The following is a 19,415-nucleotide window of genomic DNA, read 5'->3' as shown; positions in this document are numbered from 1 at the left end:
GCCTTGCATTTTCCCTGCAATGTGCACCTCACTTCTCTGAGCTTTTATTCTTTGTTGTAACATCAAGGTTTTAATAAAAAACATTTTTATCAGCTTAACTGACTCAATCAATCTTGATCACTTGAGAGAGACTATTCTAAACATTTCCACCAAACACCAAAAACAAACACTGTTTTTTTTGGCCAGGCGGCATATGGGATCTTAGTCCCCGAGACCAGGGATCAAACCTGCGCCCCCTGCATTGGAAGTGCAAAGTCCCAATCACTGGACCACCAGGGAAGTCCCATTCCTGTACTGTTTTTAATGTACAGGTTTAAAACAGTGGTTTAAAAATAATTAGTGGAGATCAACAATTTCCCATCCCTAATGAGCAGTAATATTCCTAAACTCAGGCATATGCTGCAGGGCAGTGCATACAAAAGGCCTCAAAAGTCATCTTTTAATCCAATCTAATAGGTATGTAACTGCATCAAATATAAATTCAGATGTCACTTTATAATTATTTTGAGACCCAGCAAACCAAAGAGGGTAGGAATTACTTCAGACTCCAAATAGTAAGGCAAGAGAAAAAGGGAAGTAGTTATTACCAACAATATTTAGGTGAGAAGATTCCTTTAATTGTTAATAAAAGGGAAAATAAATCAAATGTAAAGGTTAATTTTATACACCACTACTAAAATTAAGGCTGATTTGTTATTTAAGTGGTCAGTCCAGGTTTGTAATAGACTTTAGCAAGGAGCAGAAATCAACAAGACCTATGAATATAACGCACACACACAATGCAGTTGTGTTTCCGTAACAGTGTCTGATAAAGTGGGTCTCTCAGCTTAATCAGAAAGACTTTGGATCAATGACCCTATCTCAGAATTGGATTTTTAAATATGCTTCTTGACTATAAACTAAGTCTAATCATCATGCTCTAGTACCTACATAAAGGAGACAGTAAAGAAGTAGAATCACTTACTTTCACGAGCTCCTGCTGGGCCCAGATCTGAATGGGTTCTACCTGTTGAGGAGTTTGAGTCTGAATACCATATGTGTTGAGGAAAACCTGAAGGCTAAAAAACACAGGGAAAAAAAGAGACATTTTCAGTAATGCATTTATATGGACAATGGTGAAGGAGGAGGAGAAAAGGGGAAAGACTATGCTAGTTTGGAGCACATTATTCATTTGTTAATGTCAGCAATATGTCATCTGCACTAGAATCCAGAGCCCTCTTGGGTTCTTCACAAAGCATCAGCTGTGAGCTTTGGGGGCTGCCAGAGAGGTAGGCACTAACTTGGGGGATCCCCATAATCTGTTTGCATTAATTTCTCAAAACTACACACCAGGCAACACTGGCACTGGTCACAGACTTTAATTAATATTAACACCAACTAAAACAAAATTATTTTTAAACATGAAAAGAATGTTATTCTGGCACTTAAAATCACATTAGTGACATCCTTGAAACCCTGTGAAGGGGTCTATGAAGTTAATTTCTACCACCACACTCAGTATTATAAGCCTAAAGCAATCAATCCCCTTCCCTCCCCCTCAAAAGAACACGCCACCCATCTGGATTTCATACCGTTGGCTTTCTGCTATGAGCGCTACATAAACAACCAAATCATTTTCCAGTGGGCCCTGTAATACAGAATAAGGGAGGGGGGAAACATTTTAAAAGATCTGGTCATCATCAACTATAATGAGAATCAAGGACAATAGTAACCATCTCTGAGCAGTTCATTAAGATGATGGACACCAGCTGGCTCTAAGCAGTTGCCTCTCTTTCCTTGCTCTCCACTGCCTACTAATCAATTTGATGGTGTAGACAGAGTAATGGAACACCAAGGAATGGAAAGCCATAAATCTCACCACTACTGGAGGGGCTAGTCTGTCAGGGCTATTTTGAACGCTGCATAAGAGTAGTTTGGGGACCGAGAGTCATTTTCCGTCATTTAACTATGAAAGGAAGAGTGGGAACTAAAAATAAAAACCTAACTTACGTATTCTCTAAAAAAATGACTGTGAGTTAAAACTGTTCATTTGACATCTTCACCACATAAAGGTATTCCCTTTCTGGTTAGCCAATTTTCCTTTGGCACCTGATACACCAAAATAGCTTTATTCTAATATATAGCTTCTACGGTAGAGAATGAACTACCCAGTTGACTATATAATTACCACCGTGTTAGTTAAATACAAGCTGTTGGGCTTAATAGTTCTAATCAAACATAGTGTTGGATATTTGCTACTTTTTGTGTGTGTGGAAAAGATTCACTATAGCATATATTATGCATAGCTAAAATGAATCCAATTTTGAGCTTGTACATAACTAACACAGAACATTAAGAAGCACCAATAAATTACAGTATTAGGAAGCTCTGAAAATTGTGATCAAATATAATTTCTTCATAGTAATGAATCCAACATTCCCAATAGTATGCTGTAAAACATTTGATTTACTATCAGTCAGTTCCTCTCTATGGTATTTAATATGCCAGTAGAATTTATGTATGATAGAAGGCAAGAAATACCAGAATACATATATCAGCAGTAAGTAACATACAAAGGATGGTTCCCAGAATTATTGTGAAAATGCCATTTCAGGCAGTCTTCAATGTGATTTAAATGAATATATAAGGAAAAATATGATGGAACAACCTCACAGAAATAAATAGACATTAAAAATGCTATAAATTCTATTTTTATTTGATAAAGACTTTAAAAGTTGATGTTACTCAAAAGGATGAGAAAAAGTAATTATTCAGAGTCTTGTCAAGATTTCTAACAAATGAAAACATTAAGCTTCATTTTTCGTGGATGAAATCTCCCATTCATCAAAAGAAGTAACCTTAGAGCGGGCCATTATCTATAATCTTCAGGGCAATTAGAGTTTTTAAATAAAAAGCAAGTGAATACATATATTAGAATGCAGATGTTATTCCACTAACAATAAATAAGGCAGCTTACAGATCCTAATTGGTAAACTGGTTTCTTCGTTTTGAATCACAGGCCTGTTTAAGACAATGTTGTTTCTATTTGTATGACAGAGCACTCAGATCTAAAATGCCCACTACACATGTTGAATCATAGTGAGCATCTGATTAGGAGACTATTCGATGGTTGAAGAACTCTTTCATTTGAAAAGTCAGCATTTAGGAAAGTTCCAGTTCAATAACCATCTACCATAATGAACTCAGGCCTTTAACACCAGCCCAAGCGGGACACTTCACCCCATTTCCACCCACAGAAAGAATTGTGCGTGGCCGGTCCCACCCCAACAATTTTCTTCCTTTCACTGACAAAGTTGGAACTATCTTTTCTCTATTTTCATAATTTTCTTCAAACCTCCAAAATTACTGTCTAAACCAATGAAGTCTCTCTGAAAACTGCCTAATAATAAGTAATACCTCCTATTTCTGAATGGTATTTTCCTTAATAATATTATAATATTTTCTGCTTTTAGGTTCACAAAGTACACACGTGCGCGCGCGCGCACGCACACACACACACACACACACACACACACACTCAAGCCCAGTGTGGTACTAGTGCTCTCCATTTTATAAGCATGTATGCACTTATTCATTTAACCAACAGTTAAGACATACAAGAATCCACGCTAGACTCTGATATTACAAGATGAATACAACCCAGTGCCCATCCTTGAGTTTAGTCTATTGCAATAGATAGATAAGTTTTCAAACGTGTTTATTATCACAGAAAAGTATCCCACTGATATCTTCCTTTGCCAGTATAGATCTACCTGGTTTAAAAAAAAATGGCTGAAAGACATTACATTATATGGATGTGCCATAATTTATTCAAGCCATGTTTATTTTGATAACATTTAGGTGGTTTCCAATATTTCGGAGAATCCTGAGGATTCAGGGAGAACAAAGTGCCAAGTACAGTATTTGAAACATAGTAACAATAAAGGGCACGAATATTTCCTGCAGCTGTACTTACAGTTTTCACACCTATCCTAGGGCAGCTGCTTTCTCTTCCTTGTTGAGATTTGCTGTAACATCTATGTTGCCCTAGAATGTTTTCCACCATTCTAAGACATTAGGACCATCCACTATCCCATTTTTATGACTAGTTCTTCACCAAATAATTCCAAACATCTTTTCAAAGAAATCCTCAGATGACTTACCACCTTCCCAGTTTTCCCTCCCTTTATTTCTCAAACATAGACTACCACTATTTCCTTACTTTCCTTGTCTCTGTTAGTTCTGTACTCTGCCATCTATCCTGCTTTGCCTTTGAGATGGAAATCCTTACCCTTTAAGTCCTTGTTCTTCTATTCATCTCACTTCTTTCTCTTTCTCTCTTACCAAACTCATTCACTCTGGTATCTTTCATTATCACTTCTAAGCAGATGATTCCATATCTATATTTCTAGTCTTGAACTTTCTCTTGAGGTCTATCTAGTTCCCACATTTTTAACTGCTTTCTGGACATTTTCTTTTGGCTATTTTCAAAGTTAATAGGTCTAAAACTCAACTCCTTATCAATCCTACTCTACCTCAAATAGACTCACTCTAGCTCAGAACCTCTGAACCACCTTTGACTCCTCTCTTTTACCCTCAATATCCAATTTGTCACCAAAATCCTGTTAATCCTTCCTTCATAAAATACATTGCTTGAATCTTCTTCTCATTTCATTTCTATAGCAACATTCAGGATTGAAAAGTAACAACAATAGCAACCATCACTTTACAGAACATCGTACATTCTGTGTGTGAGGAGGCACTGATCTAAGTGCTTTAACAAACCATCATCCCATTTTACAGGTAACAAAAATGAGGCACAGAAAGTTTAAGTAACTAATCCAAGGTCATAAAGCTAGTAAATAGCAGAGCTAGAATTCAGATTCAGGCAGTCTAACTGCAGAGTCTGTGCTCATAATCACTCACTTACTCTGCCTCTCAAAGAGTGGAAGGAGGGCAAGTTTTAGAAGTGAAATACCCACAAAACAAGTTCCATTCTTGTCACTTCCTATCCCATGATCCTGGTTATCTAATAGGAGCCTTAAACTTACCATGGACAAAACTGAACTACTGATTTCCATCCTTAAATTCACTCACCCATAAAGTATGTCTTATCTCTCTTTTTTAAATTTTATTTTTTTCTTTCTTTCTTTTTTTTTTTTGCGGTATGTGGGCCTCTCACTGTTGTGGCCTCTCCTGTTGGGGAGCACAGGCTCCGGATGCGCAGGCCCAGCGGTCATGGCTCTCGGGCCCAGCCGCTCTGCGGCATGTGGGATCTTCCCGGACCGGGGCACAAACCCCTGTCCCCTGCATCAGCAGGCAGACTCTCAACCACTGTGCCACCAGGGAAGCCCTAAATTTTATTTTTTAATTGAAGTATAGTTGATTTACAATATTGTGTTAGCTTCAGGTGTACCACAAAGTGGTTCAGTTATACATATATATATATATATATATATTTATTATTTTCCATTATAGGTCTTTACAAGATATTGAATATAGTTCCCTGTGCTGTAGAGTAAATCTTTTTGCTTATCTATTTTATGTACAGTAGTTTGTATCTGTTAATCCCATACTCCTAATTTATTGTTCCACTCCCTCTTTCCCCTTTGGTAACCGTAAGTTTGTTTTCTGTCTGTGAGTCTACTTCTGTTTTGTATATAGAGTCATTTGTATAATTTTTTAGATTCCACATATAAATGATATCATATAATATTTCTCTTTCTCTGTCTGACGTACGTCACTTAGTATGATATTCTCTAGGTCTATCCATGTTGCTGCAAATTGCAATATTACAATGTTTTTATGGCTGAGTAATATTCCACTGTATATAGGTACCACATCTTCTTTATCAATTCATCTGTCGATGGACATTTAGGTTGCATCCATGTCTTGGCTACTGTAAATAGTGCTGCAGTGAACACTGGGGTACACGCATCTTTTCGAATTAGAATTCTTGTCTTTTCCAAAATATATACCCAGGAGTGGGATTGGCTGGATCATATGGTAACTCTATTTTTAGTGTTTTAACGAACCTCCATAGTGTTCTCCATAGTGGCTGTATCAGTTTACATTCCCACCAAGAGCGTAGGAGGGTTCCCTTTTCTCCACACCCTCTCCAGCATTTATTATTTGTAGACTTTTTGATGATGGTTATTCTCTAATAATTAGCAAAGTTGAGCATATTTTCATGTGCCTGTTGGCTACCTGTATATCTTCTTTGGAGAAATGTCTATTCAGCCTTTTGCCCATTTTTTGGTTGGGCTGTTTGTATTTTTTTTTATTGAGTTGTATCAGCTGTTTGTATATTTTGGAAATTAACCCCTTGTCGGTTGCAGTGTTTGCAAGTATTTTCTCGCATTCCATAGGTTGTCTTTTTGTTTTGTTTGTGCTTTCCTTTGCTGTGCAAAAGCTTTCAAGTTTGATTAGGTCCCATTTGTTTATTTTTGCTTTTATTTCTTTTGCTTTGTGAGACTGATTTAAGAAAATATTGCTATGATTTATGTCAGAGAATGTTTTGCTTATGTTCTCTTCTAGGAGTTTTATGGTGTAATGTTTTATATTTACGTCTTTAAAACATTTTGACTTTAGTTTTTGTATTTGGTGTGAGGGAGTGTTCTAATTTCATTGATTTACATGAGGCTGTCCAGCTTTCCCAACACCACTATTTCTTATCTCTTTAATACTGTGCACTCATTTGATCTGGCCAAAAATGTGTAAGTTATCCTTGATTCCTCTTTCTCCTTCAAACCTCATAACCAGTAACAGCTAAAACAAACAAAAAAGACAACACTTATTGAACACTGTGTAGTCATATTATTTACTGATCAAAACACCCCTATTAGGTAGGTTACTACAATTATCCTCATTTACTAAGGAGAAAACTGAGGTGCAGAGTGGTTAAAAAACTTATCTAAACATCATATAGCTAGTAAGTGGCAAAGTAGGGATCCAAATATGGGCAATCTCATCTATCTCTTAAACATTACAGTGTACTGTCTGACTCTCTAATGCACTGCTAACTCACCAATAAGTCCTACTGGCTCTACCTCCAAAGCACATCTCAAACACACCACTTTTCTCCAACTCCACTGTTACTACCACCCTACTCAAAGTCACCATGATCTTTCACTTGGTCAACTAACTGTTCTACCTACCTCAGTCTTACCCCACAATTCACACAGTCTATCCTGCAAACAGCAACAGGATGGTTTTTTAAAAAAGTGTAAATCAGACCATGTCACCTCCCCGCCAACATGCATACACACAAACACCCTGTTTAAAACTCTCCACTGTCTTCCTATTGCCCACAGAATAAGAACCAAACCGTTTACCACAGCCCACAAGTCCCTACATAATCAAGCTCCAGCCTACTTCTTCTTTCTCATTCTCTCTCCTCTCCTTCACCATGATTTAGCTACACTGGGTTCTCTCCACTGAAAATGACAACTGTGTTCCTATCTCAGGGCCTCTGTACTTACTGCACTCTTGCTTGGAATGTTTTCCCTTCAGATTGTTGCATGAGGCCCTCTTGTTATACAGGTCTCAACCATCATCACTTCCTTAGAAAGGCCTTCATTTTCTACTGTAGCCAGCCCCCCTCTATTACTTTACCTTATTTTGTCTACTTCACAGTACTTGTCATCTCCAGAAATTATTTGGTATTATTTACTTATATATTCACTGTTATTCATCCCCACCAGAAAACAATTCCCTGAGGACAAGCACTTGATCTATCTTGTCTATTGCATAGAAGAATGCCTGGCACACGGTACGTGCTTACTGTCTGATGAATGATTGCCTAGGCAAGTTTCTCTATGTTCTTCTGTGCTTATCTATAAAATGAGAATAATGCTATTTAGGAGGCCTAACACATAGGCAGAGGATCAAACAAAAGAGGGCCTATAAAAATATTTACAAACTTTAATCTGCTAAACAAATGATATTTATATTATTCTTTGTTGTGTGACTATATTAATTAACCTCTCTAAGCCTCACTTTCTTCATGGGTAAATTGGGATAATAAAAGTGTCTATAGGGTTATGAGGATAATACATAACATATATAAGCATTTAACAGTGTCTGGCATATACTCTTTTTTTTCAATGTAATATACATGCTTTTTTTAATTGAAGTATAGTTGATGTATAATATTAAATAAATTACAGGTGTACAATATAGTGTTTCACAATTTTTAACCGTTATACTCCATTTAGAGTAATGATAAAATATTTGGCAAATACTCTTAAGTGTTTAAAAACCATTAGCCCTTTTATCAATCCAGTAACATGACTACAATCCTGGATCACTGTTACAGGCTTTCTGGACTTTCTGCTTCACACTTGCCTTTGCCCATATTCTATACTTTATGGTTAGGGAAATTTTCTTGTATCTGTGATTTTCACAAAGGAGGTGGTGAAAGAATATTTGTTGAATGAATGAAGAAATGGGAGGAAGGGTGGGTAGGTGAGTAATAGGCATATTTCTGTCATGTTTAGGACATCACTTTTATACTCCAAAACCAGTGTTTCCCAAATAAAGCCCCAACTTCCTGAGGACTTTTACAACTTCACTTCTACCTGCAGTTCCCTGTTTGTCTTAGAACACTCCACTAAAAAAATAAAAAGCAGTTCATCATGTCCATCTCAAGTTTCTGTCTTCTGTCCTACACTTGGACTGTTCTTTCTGTTTCTTTCTGCTTATCCAGTTCCTGGCCCACTCTTTCAACCTAGTCTCCTCCATAAAGTCCCCCAAACATCAGGATGCCAAGATGTCTCTGTCTCTATCAGCAAGAGCAGGTGCTGTCTGCATGAGTCACTTGCCATCTCTCTGCCAGGGCTTTTTTCATGTTTATGAGTGGTCTGTATAATTACAGAGTGCACCCTTGACGGATGCCTCATGCTCTTTTCTCACTTAGCACGTACACAGCACATTATACCAAAAGAAGGCAGTTGGCACTCATTCGGTGGTCTGGAAGAAAAATATTTTTTTAAAGTATTGTTACATTTTTATTAGCAATATACAAATCTTTCCTTGAGCATAAAGGACAAATATTTGCAAATATAAACAAGATATTTTTAACAAAGGGAAAGAATCATAACTAAAAGTATACATATTTTTATAAGCTATTAAGGATTGTACAAGTCATTTAAACTACATGATTCAGGACCAACAACGTGTAGTTGAAAATATTCTGATTTAAAACTTTCATTTCGGGGGCTTCACTGGTGGCGCAGTGGTTAAGAATCCGCCTGCCAATGCAGGGGACACGGGTTCGAGCCCTGGTCTGGGAAGATCCCACATGCCACGGAGCAACTAAGCCCGTGCTCCACAACTACTGAGCCTGCATGCCTAGAGCCCGTGCTCCGCAACAAGAGAAGCCACCGCAATGAGAAGCCCCCGCTCGCCGCAATGAGAGAAAGCCCGCACGCAGCAACGAAGACCCAATGCAGCCAAAAATAAATTAAAAAAAAAACAGAACAAAAAACCACTATCATTTCTATAAATGAATAAAGTCATATTGGGTTTTTTAACAGTTTTTTAAATTGAGATAAAAAACCACATAACATGGGCTTCCCTGGTGGCGCAGTGGTTGGGAGTCCGCCCGCCGATGCAGGGGACGTGAGTTCGTGCCCCAGTCCGGGAGGATCCCACATGCCGCAGAGCGGCTGGGCCCGTGAGCCATGGCCGCTGGGCCTGCGTGTCCGGAGCCTGTGCTCCGCAGCGGGAGAGGCCACAACAGTGAGAGGCCCGCGTACCACGAAAAAAAAAACAAAAAAACCCCCCACATAACATAAAATTTACTATCTTAATCATTTTTAAGTGAACGGTGGAAGAGAAACTTTTATAGTGTAACTTGCTGGTGAGCTGGGCACTACCTGTATTAATATTGCAACCCATCTTGCTCAAAATTTAAAACTATGGTAATTAAAACACTGCATGTACATCTATCTAGATTCTAGTTTTCAAATTATCCAAATCAGGTCAAAGTAACAAGGCTAGGAGATTTTCAGCTGGGAGCTATAAATAAAACAATATAATACAACTTTCAAAGGGTATACAGAGAAATTTAAATGTGAATGTACCCTAATGGTTTTCCTTCCCCTTGTTCTTTTTTTCAATTTAATTTTAATAGACAATTAATTCATATGGTTCAAAAAATTTTAAATTATGAAAAAGTTTTCAGTGAAGTTTCTCTCCTACCTGTGGCCCATACATCCACCCCACCACCTACCAACCAGGCAATTACTATGATTACTTATGCCCCTTTCCAGAGTTTCCTTTTGCCTATAAAAGCAAACAAGAATCTATAATCTTACTTTCTCGTATTTTAGACAAAAGGTAGCATACTATCAGCACTTTTTCCCACTTAATCATATATCATGTATTAATACACAGAACATGCCCTCATATTTTGTTTTAACTGCGTAGTATACCCTTATTTTTTATATGTACCATACTTATTAATGTCATCTTTTCACATCTTTTATCATTTAAGGCTAGTCAACCTTTTGCAACTGAAATCTCTGAACATGGTTATAGTTAAATCGTGGAACCATTAAACATCAGGTTTTAATTTTGCTTATAAGAGTAGAACAACCACTCAACCGAAAACACTCAGAGGCATTACTACCACTGGCTTATGTGGGGGCACTAGAAGATTGTTATCAGAAAAGATCAGTAAGATGGGATTTTGGGAGGGAGCAGTGTTTTGGGAGGGGGCAGAGGAAGCATGTGGGTCTTTTCTAGGAGAATGGCACACAGAAAGATGTATAGATTCTGTTCATTTATAACTTATTCATGGAAATAACATGACAGCCTAGTAATAAGATTTATATTATTATTTTATTGATTACGTTTGTTTTGTTGTCCAGTTTAGAATGTCAAGGAATTAATATATCTCAAGAGTCTGCCAGGGCTTCCCTGGTGGCGCAGTGGTTGAGAGTCTGCCTGCCGATGCAGGGGACACAGGTTCGTGCCCCGGTCTGGGAAAATCCCACATGCCGCGGAGCGGCTGGGTCCGTGAGCCATGGGCGCTGAGGCTGCACGTCTGGAGCCTGTGCTCCGGAACGTGAGAGGCCACAACAGTGAGAGGCCCACGTACCGCAAAAAAAAAAAAAAAAAAAAAAAGAGTCTGCCATATGTACTGTCACAAAAACTCCCATTTTTAAAGATCAGGAAACTGAAGTGAAGAGTGGTGAAATAATTTGTCAAAGGTCGGTGGTAGAACTTAAACCTGACTGCAGATATGTCTAAGTCTAAAGTCTATGGTGCCTGTCATGGTATATATTGCATGAATTACGTGCTGCTTGCTGCTGTGGTTTGTATTAGTTCAGGTTCTCCAGAGAAACAGAGCCAACAGGGTGCGTGTCTGTGTGCGTGCTTGTGTGTGTCCACGCACACATGCGCACACATATTTGTTTGTGAATGTATAAAGAGAAGAAAGAGATTTACTATAAAGAACTGACTCAGGCAATTAAGAAGTCTGGCAAATCCCACAATCTGCAGGGTGAGTAGGCAAGCTGGAGACCCAGGAGAGCTGACAGTGTAGTTCTAGTCCAAAGGCCAGGAGGCTCAAGACCTAGTTCTAGTCCAAAGGCAGGAAAAAAGCCAATATCCCAGTTTGAAGGCCATCAGGCAGGGAGAATCCTCTCTTACTTGGGGGAGGGTCAGCCTCTTTGTTCTACTCAGGCCTCCTGGGATGAGGCCCACTCACATTAGGGAGGGCAATCTGACCTGCTCACTCTACTGATCTGAATGTTAATCTCATCCTGAAACATCTTAACCCTCATCCAGAATAATGTTTGACCACATATTTGGGCACTCCATGTCCCAGCCAGGTTGACACATAAAATTAACCAACACACAGTTGGTTACAGTCACAGGGAGCAGAGTGGTGAGCAAAAGCCTTTGTGTTCTACCAACAGTCACTCTTCATTCACTCGACATCAGGTCTAAAGAAAACTCAACTCCAAGTGGTGTCTACAAAACACCTATTTTCTTATCTCCTTTTTGATAGAATATATTTCTTAAATTCTTGGCAATTAAATTTAAAAATTACCTCTTCTATTAAATAATAAATACAGTATGTAAAACTCATAATTCTTATTTTTGCAACATTGTATTAAGCTCTGGTCTAAGTAGCTTTATTATTTTTTCTTTTTTTTTTTTTTTTTGCGGTACGCGGGCCTCTCACTGCTGCAGCCTCTCCCGTTGCAGAGCACAGGCTCCGGACGCACAGGCCCAGCGGCCATGGCTCACGGGCCCAGCCGCTCCGCGGCATGTGGGATCTTCCCAGACCGGGGCACGAACCCGTGTCCCCTGCATCGGCAGGTGGACTCTCAACCACTGCGCCACCAGGGAAGCCCTAGGTAGCTTTATTTTTAATATGCCCTATGCTGCATAAAATAATCTACTGTGGCTGGCTTGAATAGGTCTTTTACTGAAAGAAGGACACAGGAGGAGGGAGAGAAGGAAAGAAAAAAAGAAGCCAACAAATAAACGGGTCACACCCCACCCAAGGCTGGTCTTGCCTCAAGGGCAGTGCATTGAAACATTCTCTGCGTCTGCTTCTGGGGCCTTATAGAAACTCATTTATGCTCATTAGCCTTCATCAGTAGGCCCTACCAACATCCAGCATTTTTTCATTACACTCTTTTTTCAGCAAAACCTCATTAGCTGAAGAAACCAGGCAGATGCTTTATACATCTCAATTCCAACTGGAGACACCATATCCACAGTATTTTTCCTGCAAGAGCCAAGTAACAGGCTACAGCAGTTTGAACACAGGCACATCCTGATTGGAACACACTGGCATCTTATTCTGACATTTCCAACCAAGCCAAAGCAGCTACTTGGAGAAAATGAATAGGGATTCAGAGGAAAGTGGTAAGTGGAAATACCAACAACAGCATGGTTAAAAAGCTAAACTTGGCTTAAGAGTAGAGAAGGCCAGGGAGAAAATGGCCTTTTAGGATCCCTGTATTTATACATTGCATTAGTGATTATACAAGCTTTCTATTTAAGAGGAAAACAAATGAATTTTAAAAAGTATTCCCAGACCTCAGACACACAGTTTCAAATGCCTGAATGAATAAATCGGGCAATGGTTTTTGAGAGCAGTCCTTTCAATGACTGCAATTATCTTGGAAGAGAACACTAATCATCCTTTTGTCACAACAAATTAGTTTGTTAAACTGTTTTTACTCCTGTCTAAGCACATGCTGTAACTGAACGTTTCTATATTTTTATCTTAAAGAAATGACTGTGCTAAAGGTCTTGTTTATTTCCTGGAAACGATGCTAAAATGATTATATGGGCCCAGGTGGAGAAACCCTGACTCATGGTGTTCACACAGATTTAATCATAACCAGCAGGAAGAACAAATGATGAGAAACTTATAAAAACACAACAGAGTGGTCAACATAGAGAAAGACTGGTAAAATGAGGGTGAGATAGGGGAGGTAGAGGCAGAAGAAGGGGAGTATAGGTTCCAAAAATCTAGCCATTTCCCTCTCAGGGTTTCCATGTCATTTCAAAGGACCTCAGGTGTTGGGTTACCACCAATGAAAGGTCTCCAGCGGTAGACAAATGGAAACCAGCTATTTAGAATCAAGGGGGAAAAGGAAGCAAGTTATAGCAAGACAACTTGTTTTTGGTTTTTCTCCTTTGGATGCCTGCACGGACTAGATCATTTCTCTGGTGTCTGAGTTGAAATGCCAGATGTAGAAGGGGCCATTTTTATCATCTGGGAGTAGGTTATAAAAAAAGGTGTGAGGGAGTCCATGAGAGGACTCCACTTCAGCCAGAGCAGCACAACTTTTAAAGTATTTTTTATGCTGAAATTCTGCCTAAGATTTTGTCTGAAAAATGTGTTTCCTTGATAAAAATCAGTAATCCACTTGATGGATGAGGAGACTGAGGTACAGGCAAGGGAAATGGTCCAGGTCCTGAGCAAGTTAGTGGCAGACCCAGAAATAGAATCCAGGTCTCTGTACTAACTTGTTCTAGTGTTCTCTCTACCAAATCAGACTGCCTCATCTTACCAGCTTGACAGTAAACTTTTCAGTACACTAGAGAATTGCCAAGTGCACGACTCCATGTATGAGTGGAAATGAATGGACAGGCCACATGTACAGTTATTACAATGTGAAAGCCACCTAAGAAGAGAGGCTTTGAAGGGGGAAAAGTATAAAAACCTGTGCTACTTTCTCTTTCAGCACTAGATGCTCTTCTCAAGAACAAAAAGACTGGGCTAATTAAACAGTGCAAGGGAGAACCTGTGGTAAGATTTATAGCTGCTGGGTTAGAGACCGAACAGTTACAGAGGAACCCAGCAAGCTCTAGAATCCAACGAGCTTTTAACTATATAGAGCCATGTTCACTGGTTGAGGCCAAACTGTTTCTAGTGTAGATTCTCACCGGGGACCTGACTGCGGGGGACACACGCTACCATCGCTCTTAGCAGAGTAAACCTAAATGTCTTCCATATTGATGAGATCACAATGCAACAAATCTGTGTACTAGAAATGCTCAGGGTTTGTTCACCTGTTCATTCATCCAAACATCATGGTAGGAACCAGGGATGGCTGAAAGATAGATGAAATGTTATTCCTATTCTTCAGGAACTCACCATAGAACGGAGAAGACAAACTATATATGGAGTTCAGTAGGATAGTAAATACAATGCTATTAACCGGTGGGTGCTTTGAGGGCAAGGGAGGGAGCATCTAATTTAGTCTCAGAGAATTGAGGAGGACTTTATAGAAAAAGGTATATGAGCTGTAAGAATGAAAAGGATAAACGTAAAGGATGATATAATAGAGTAACTGAAGATAGGGCTACTTTAGATTAATGGTCAGAAAATAATTCTCCTGGGGGGTGTCATTAAATCTGAGACTGAATTCAATATCAAGAAGGAACAAGATCTGGTAACAAACACTCAGGCAGAAGGAATAGCAAAGGCCCTGAGAAGAAAAGGCTTGAAGAGTTTGAGGAACTAAGAGGAGACCAGTGTATGTGGAGTATAACAAGCAAGCAAAAGAATAAGAAGTGAGGGTGGAGTTAAGGCTCAAAAGGGCCTTCTAAGGAAACAAGGCATTTGGCTTTCATCTAAGTGGAACGAAAAGCTACTTTTTAAAAGGGTTTCAAACAAGGAAAGACTCAATGTAATTTACATTTTTAGAACAATAGTAATAAATACATATATAGTACCTACTATAGGCCAGGCTCTGCCCAAGCATTTTATATATATTAACTTGTAATGGCTGCTATATAAACATGATTGGCAGAAGGCAGAGTGGACACAAGGAGATTCACTGAGCACTGCAGTTGAGAGATGATAGTGGTTGGAATGAAGAAGGAGCAAGTGAAAAGATCTCAGGAGTATTTAGGAAATAGAATTGACATGACTGGATTGGGAAGGGGAGAAGTAGTGACATAGGTATGGAGGAATCAAAGATTACTTCTATGCTTTTACAAAGTTTGAAGGAGAAGGGAGTATTCAATGGTGCTGAATATCTTTGAGGACAAACAGACTAAAATCTGAAAAAAGATCAATGGATTTATCAATTAGGAGGTCAGGAGTAAACTTTTGCATGTATTTTAGTAGGTTGGTGGTATAAGCAGTCAGGCTACATAGGGTAAAGAGTGACTGGAAGCTAAAGAAATGGAGATGGTGCAAGTATTTTTCTAAGATGTTTGAAAGGGAAGGAAAGAAGGGAACGTGACAGGGGGCACACTTGAGGAATTTTTTTCTTTCTTTCTTTTTTTTTTTAAGGTCAGGGACAATTAAACATCTCTATAGACTGAGAAGAAGAAGTATGTAGAGGGAAAGAGGTTGACATATAGAAGAAAGAATGGATATCAAAATAGAACAGGATAAAGGTGGAGGGAAAAGAGTTGGGTGAGTTAATGCCTGGGATTCAAAAGAAAAGATCCATTCATTATTAGAGGTATCTCAGCATGTACTAGAATACATTAGTCTAGTTTTTTCTTATTCAAGTATAGCTGATTTACAATATTATATTAGTTTCAGGTTTATAACACAGTGATTCAAAATTTTAATAGATTATACTGCATTTAAAGTTATTATAAAATATTGGCTATATTCCCTGTACTGTACAATATATCCTTATGGCTTATTTATTTTATACATAGTAGTTTGTACCTCTTAATCCCCTAACCTCCATTAGCCTAGTTTTGTTTTTTTGTGTTTTTTTTTGCTGTACGCGGGCCTCTCACTGTTGTGGCCTCTCCCATTGCGGAGCACAGGCTCCAGACGCGCGGGCCCAGCAGCCATGGCTCATGGGCCCAGCTGCTCCGTGGCATGTAGGATCTTCCCGGACCAGGGCACGAACCCGTGTCCCCTGCATCGGCAGGCGGACTCTCAACCACTGCGCCACCAGGGAAGCCCTATTAGCCTAGTTTTAACCTTTATTTTTACAGACACTTCTGAGAATTTAAAACTCTATCTCCCACTTTCAACAATTTTGACCCAGTGCAAGGAAGGGCTCATGCTCTGCTACATACTATTATTTATTCTTCACTGCCATCTTTAACTCATATTCTTGGGCTAACTTTATTAGTTTCTTCAGTCTCTGATTAATGATAGAAGAGTCATAATCGGTGTTCAGTTATCTGACCATGCTACAGTGTCCCTTTTGCTCTCCAAACCACACACTCCCACAACGGAAGACGTTTTAAATAAGATTGAGGAAATAATAAGGTGCTCATAAAAATAATTAAGGATAAAATATGAAGATTTTCTCATGAAAATTCATAAAATTTATGAAATTATATAAAATTGCATGCATTACATGAATATGGCCTTCTCCTAAGCCACTGAAAGTGATTTTCAAAAGATATATTTCTTTGGCATTATATTCTGACATTTCTAATTTAACATTCTTAAGAAGTATGGGATACAACAGGATAATGTAATCTGAGAAAATGCAACAGACAGTTAAGTTGTATCTATGCCAAATCAAAACTATCAATACAGGGCCACAGGACTTCCGGGAAGATAGCGGAGGAGTAAGACGCGGAGATCACCTTCCTCCCCACAGATATACCGGAAATGCATCTACACGTGGAGCAACTCCCGCAGAGCGCCTACTGAACGCTGGCAGAAGACCTCAGACCTCCCAAGGGGCAAGAAACCCCTCACGTACCTGGTTAGGGCAAAAGAAAAAAATAAACAGAGACAAAAGCATGGGGATGGGTCCTGCACCAGCAGGAGGGAGCTGTGAAGGGGGAAAAGTGTCCACACACTAGGGAGCCCCTTCGCGGGCGGAGACTGCGGGTGGTGGAGTGGGGGAGCTTCGGAGCCGCGGAGGAGAACACAGCAACGAGGCGGAGGGGCGGAGGGCAAGGCGGAGAGATTCCAGCGCAGAGGATCAGGGATGGCCGGCACACACCAGTCGAGAGGCTTGTCTGCTCACCCGCAGGGGCGGTTAGGGCTGGGAGCTGGGGCTCCGGCTTCAGTCGGAGCACCGGGAAAGGACTGGGGTTGGTGGCGTGAACACAGCCTGCAGGGCGTTAGTGCACCGCGGCTAGCCGGGAGGGAGTCCGGGGAAAAGTCTGAACCTGCCGAAGAGGCAGGAGACTTTTTCTTCCCTCTTTATTTCCTGGTGCGCGAGGAGAGGGGATTAAGAACGCTGCTTAAAGGAGCTCCAGAGACGGGCGCGAGCCGCAGCTGAAGGTGCGGACCCCAGAGACAGACATGAGACGCTAAGGCCGCTGCTGCCGCCACCAAGAAGCCTGTGTGCGAACACAGGTCGCTGTCCACACCCCCCTTCCGGGGAGCCTGTGCAGCCCGCCACTGCCAGGGTCCCGGGATCCAGGGACAACTCCCCCGGAGAACGCACGGCGTGCCTCAAGCTGCCAGTGTCACGCTGGCCTCTGCCGCCGCAGGCCCGCCCCGCACTCCGTGACCCTCCCTACCCCCGGCCTGAGTGAGCCAGAGCCTCTGAATCAGCGGCTCCTTTAACCCCGTTCTGTCTGAGCAAAGAACAGACGCCCTCCGGCGACCTACACGCACAGGCGGGGCCAAATCCAAAGCTGAGCCCCTGGGAGCTGTGAGAACAAAGAAGAGAAAAGGAAATCTCTCCCAGCAGCCTCAGAAGCAGCGGATTAAAGCTCCACAATCAACTTGATGTACCCTGCATCTGTGGAATACATGAATAGACAACGAATCATCCCAAATTAAGGAGCGGTGTGGATGAAAGGCTCTTGGTGCTGCAGCCAGGAGTTAGTGCTGTGCCTCTGGGGTGGGAGAGCCAACTTCAGGACACTGGTCCACAAAAGGCCTCCCAGCTGCACTGTGAAAATCTCCCAGAGATCTCCATCTCAACGCCAGCACCCAGATTCACTCAACGACCAGCAAGCTACAGTGCGGGACATCCTATGCCAAACAACTAGCAAGACAGGAACACAAACCCACCCATTAGCAGAGAGGCGGCCCAAAATCATAATGTCTACAGACACCCCAAAACACACCACCAGACGTGGACCTGCCCACCAGAAAGACAAGATACAGCCTCATCCACCAGAACACAGGCACTAGTCCCCTCCACCAGGAAGCCTACACAACCCACTGAACCAACCTTAGCCACTGGGGACAGACACTAAAAACAACAGGAACTACGAACCTTCAGCCTGCAAAAAGGAGACCCCAAACACAGTAATATAAGCAAAATGAAGAGACAGAAAAACACACAGCAGATGAAGGAGCAAGATAAAAACCCACCAGACCTAACAAATGAAGAGGAAATAGGCAGTCTACCTGAAAAAGAATTCAGAATAGTGATAGTAAAGATGATCCAAAATCTTGGAAATAGAAGAGACAAAATGCAAGAATCAGTTAACAAGGACCTAGAAGAACTAAAGATGAAACAAACAATGATGAACAACACAATAAATGAAATGAAAACTACTCTAGATGGGATCAATATTAGAATAACTGAGGCAGAAGAACGGATAAGTGACCTGGAAGATAAAAGAGTGGAAATAACTACTACATACCAGAATAAAGAAAAAAGAATGAAAAGAACTGAGGACAGTCTCAGAGACCTCTGGGACAACATTAAACGCACCAACATTCGACTTATAGGGGTTCCAGAAGAAGAAGAGAAAAAGAAAGGGACTCAGAAAATATTTGAAGAGATTATAGTGGAAAACTTCCCTAATATGGGAAAGGAAATAGTTAATCAAGTCCAGGAAGCACAGAGAGTCCCATACAGGATAAATCCAAGAAGAAATATGCCAAGACACATATTAATCAAACTGTCAAAAATTAAATACAAAGAAAACATATTAAAAGCAGCAAGGGAAAAACAACAAATAACACACAAGGGACTCCCCATAAGGTTAACAGCTGATCTTTCAGCAGAAACTCTGCAAGCCAGAAGGGAGTGGCAGGACATATTGAAAGTGTG

The 19,415-nt window shown here is 40.4% G+C and overlaps 1 protein-coding gene across 5 annotated transcripts in view; it reads right to left on the bottom strand.

Moving 5' to 3' along the window:
• The window catches only part of PHKB (phosphorylase kinase regulatory subunit beta), a 197,822-nt gene that overhangs the window by 58,198 nt on the left and 120,209 nt on the right, over positions 1-19,415 (bottom strand). For all 5 annotated transcript variants that reach the window (XM_030833057.3, XM_060289761.1, XM_030833056.3 and 2 more), the window contains 2 exons: positions 1,572-1,627; positions 965-1,058 (listed from right to left, as the gene is read on the bottom strand). In XM_030833057.3, coding sequence (XP_030688917.2) covers positions 965-1,058; positions 1,572-1,627 — 150 coding nt within the window. The remainder of the gene's footprint in view (positions 1-964; positions 1,059-1,571; positions 1,628-19,415) is intronic.

Source organism: Globicephala melas, chromosome 19, assembly GCF_963455315.2.
Source record: "Globicephala melas chromosome 19, mGloMel1.2, whole genome shotgun sequence".
Taxonomy (NCBI): domain Eukaryota; kingdom Metazoa; phylum Chordata; class Mammalia; order Artiodactyla; family Delphinidae; genus Globicephala; species Globicephala melas.
Note: the sequence above shows the minus strand (reverse complement) of the source record. Positions and strands in the feature narration are given on the sequence as shown.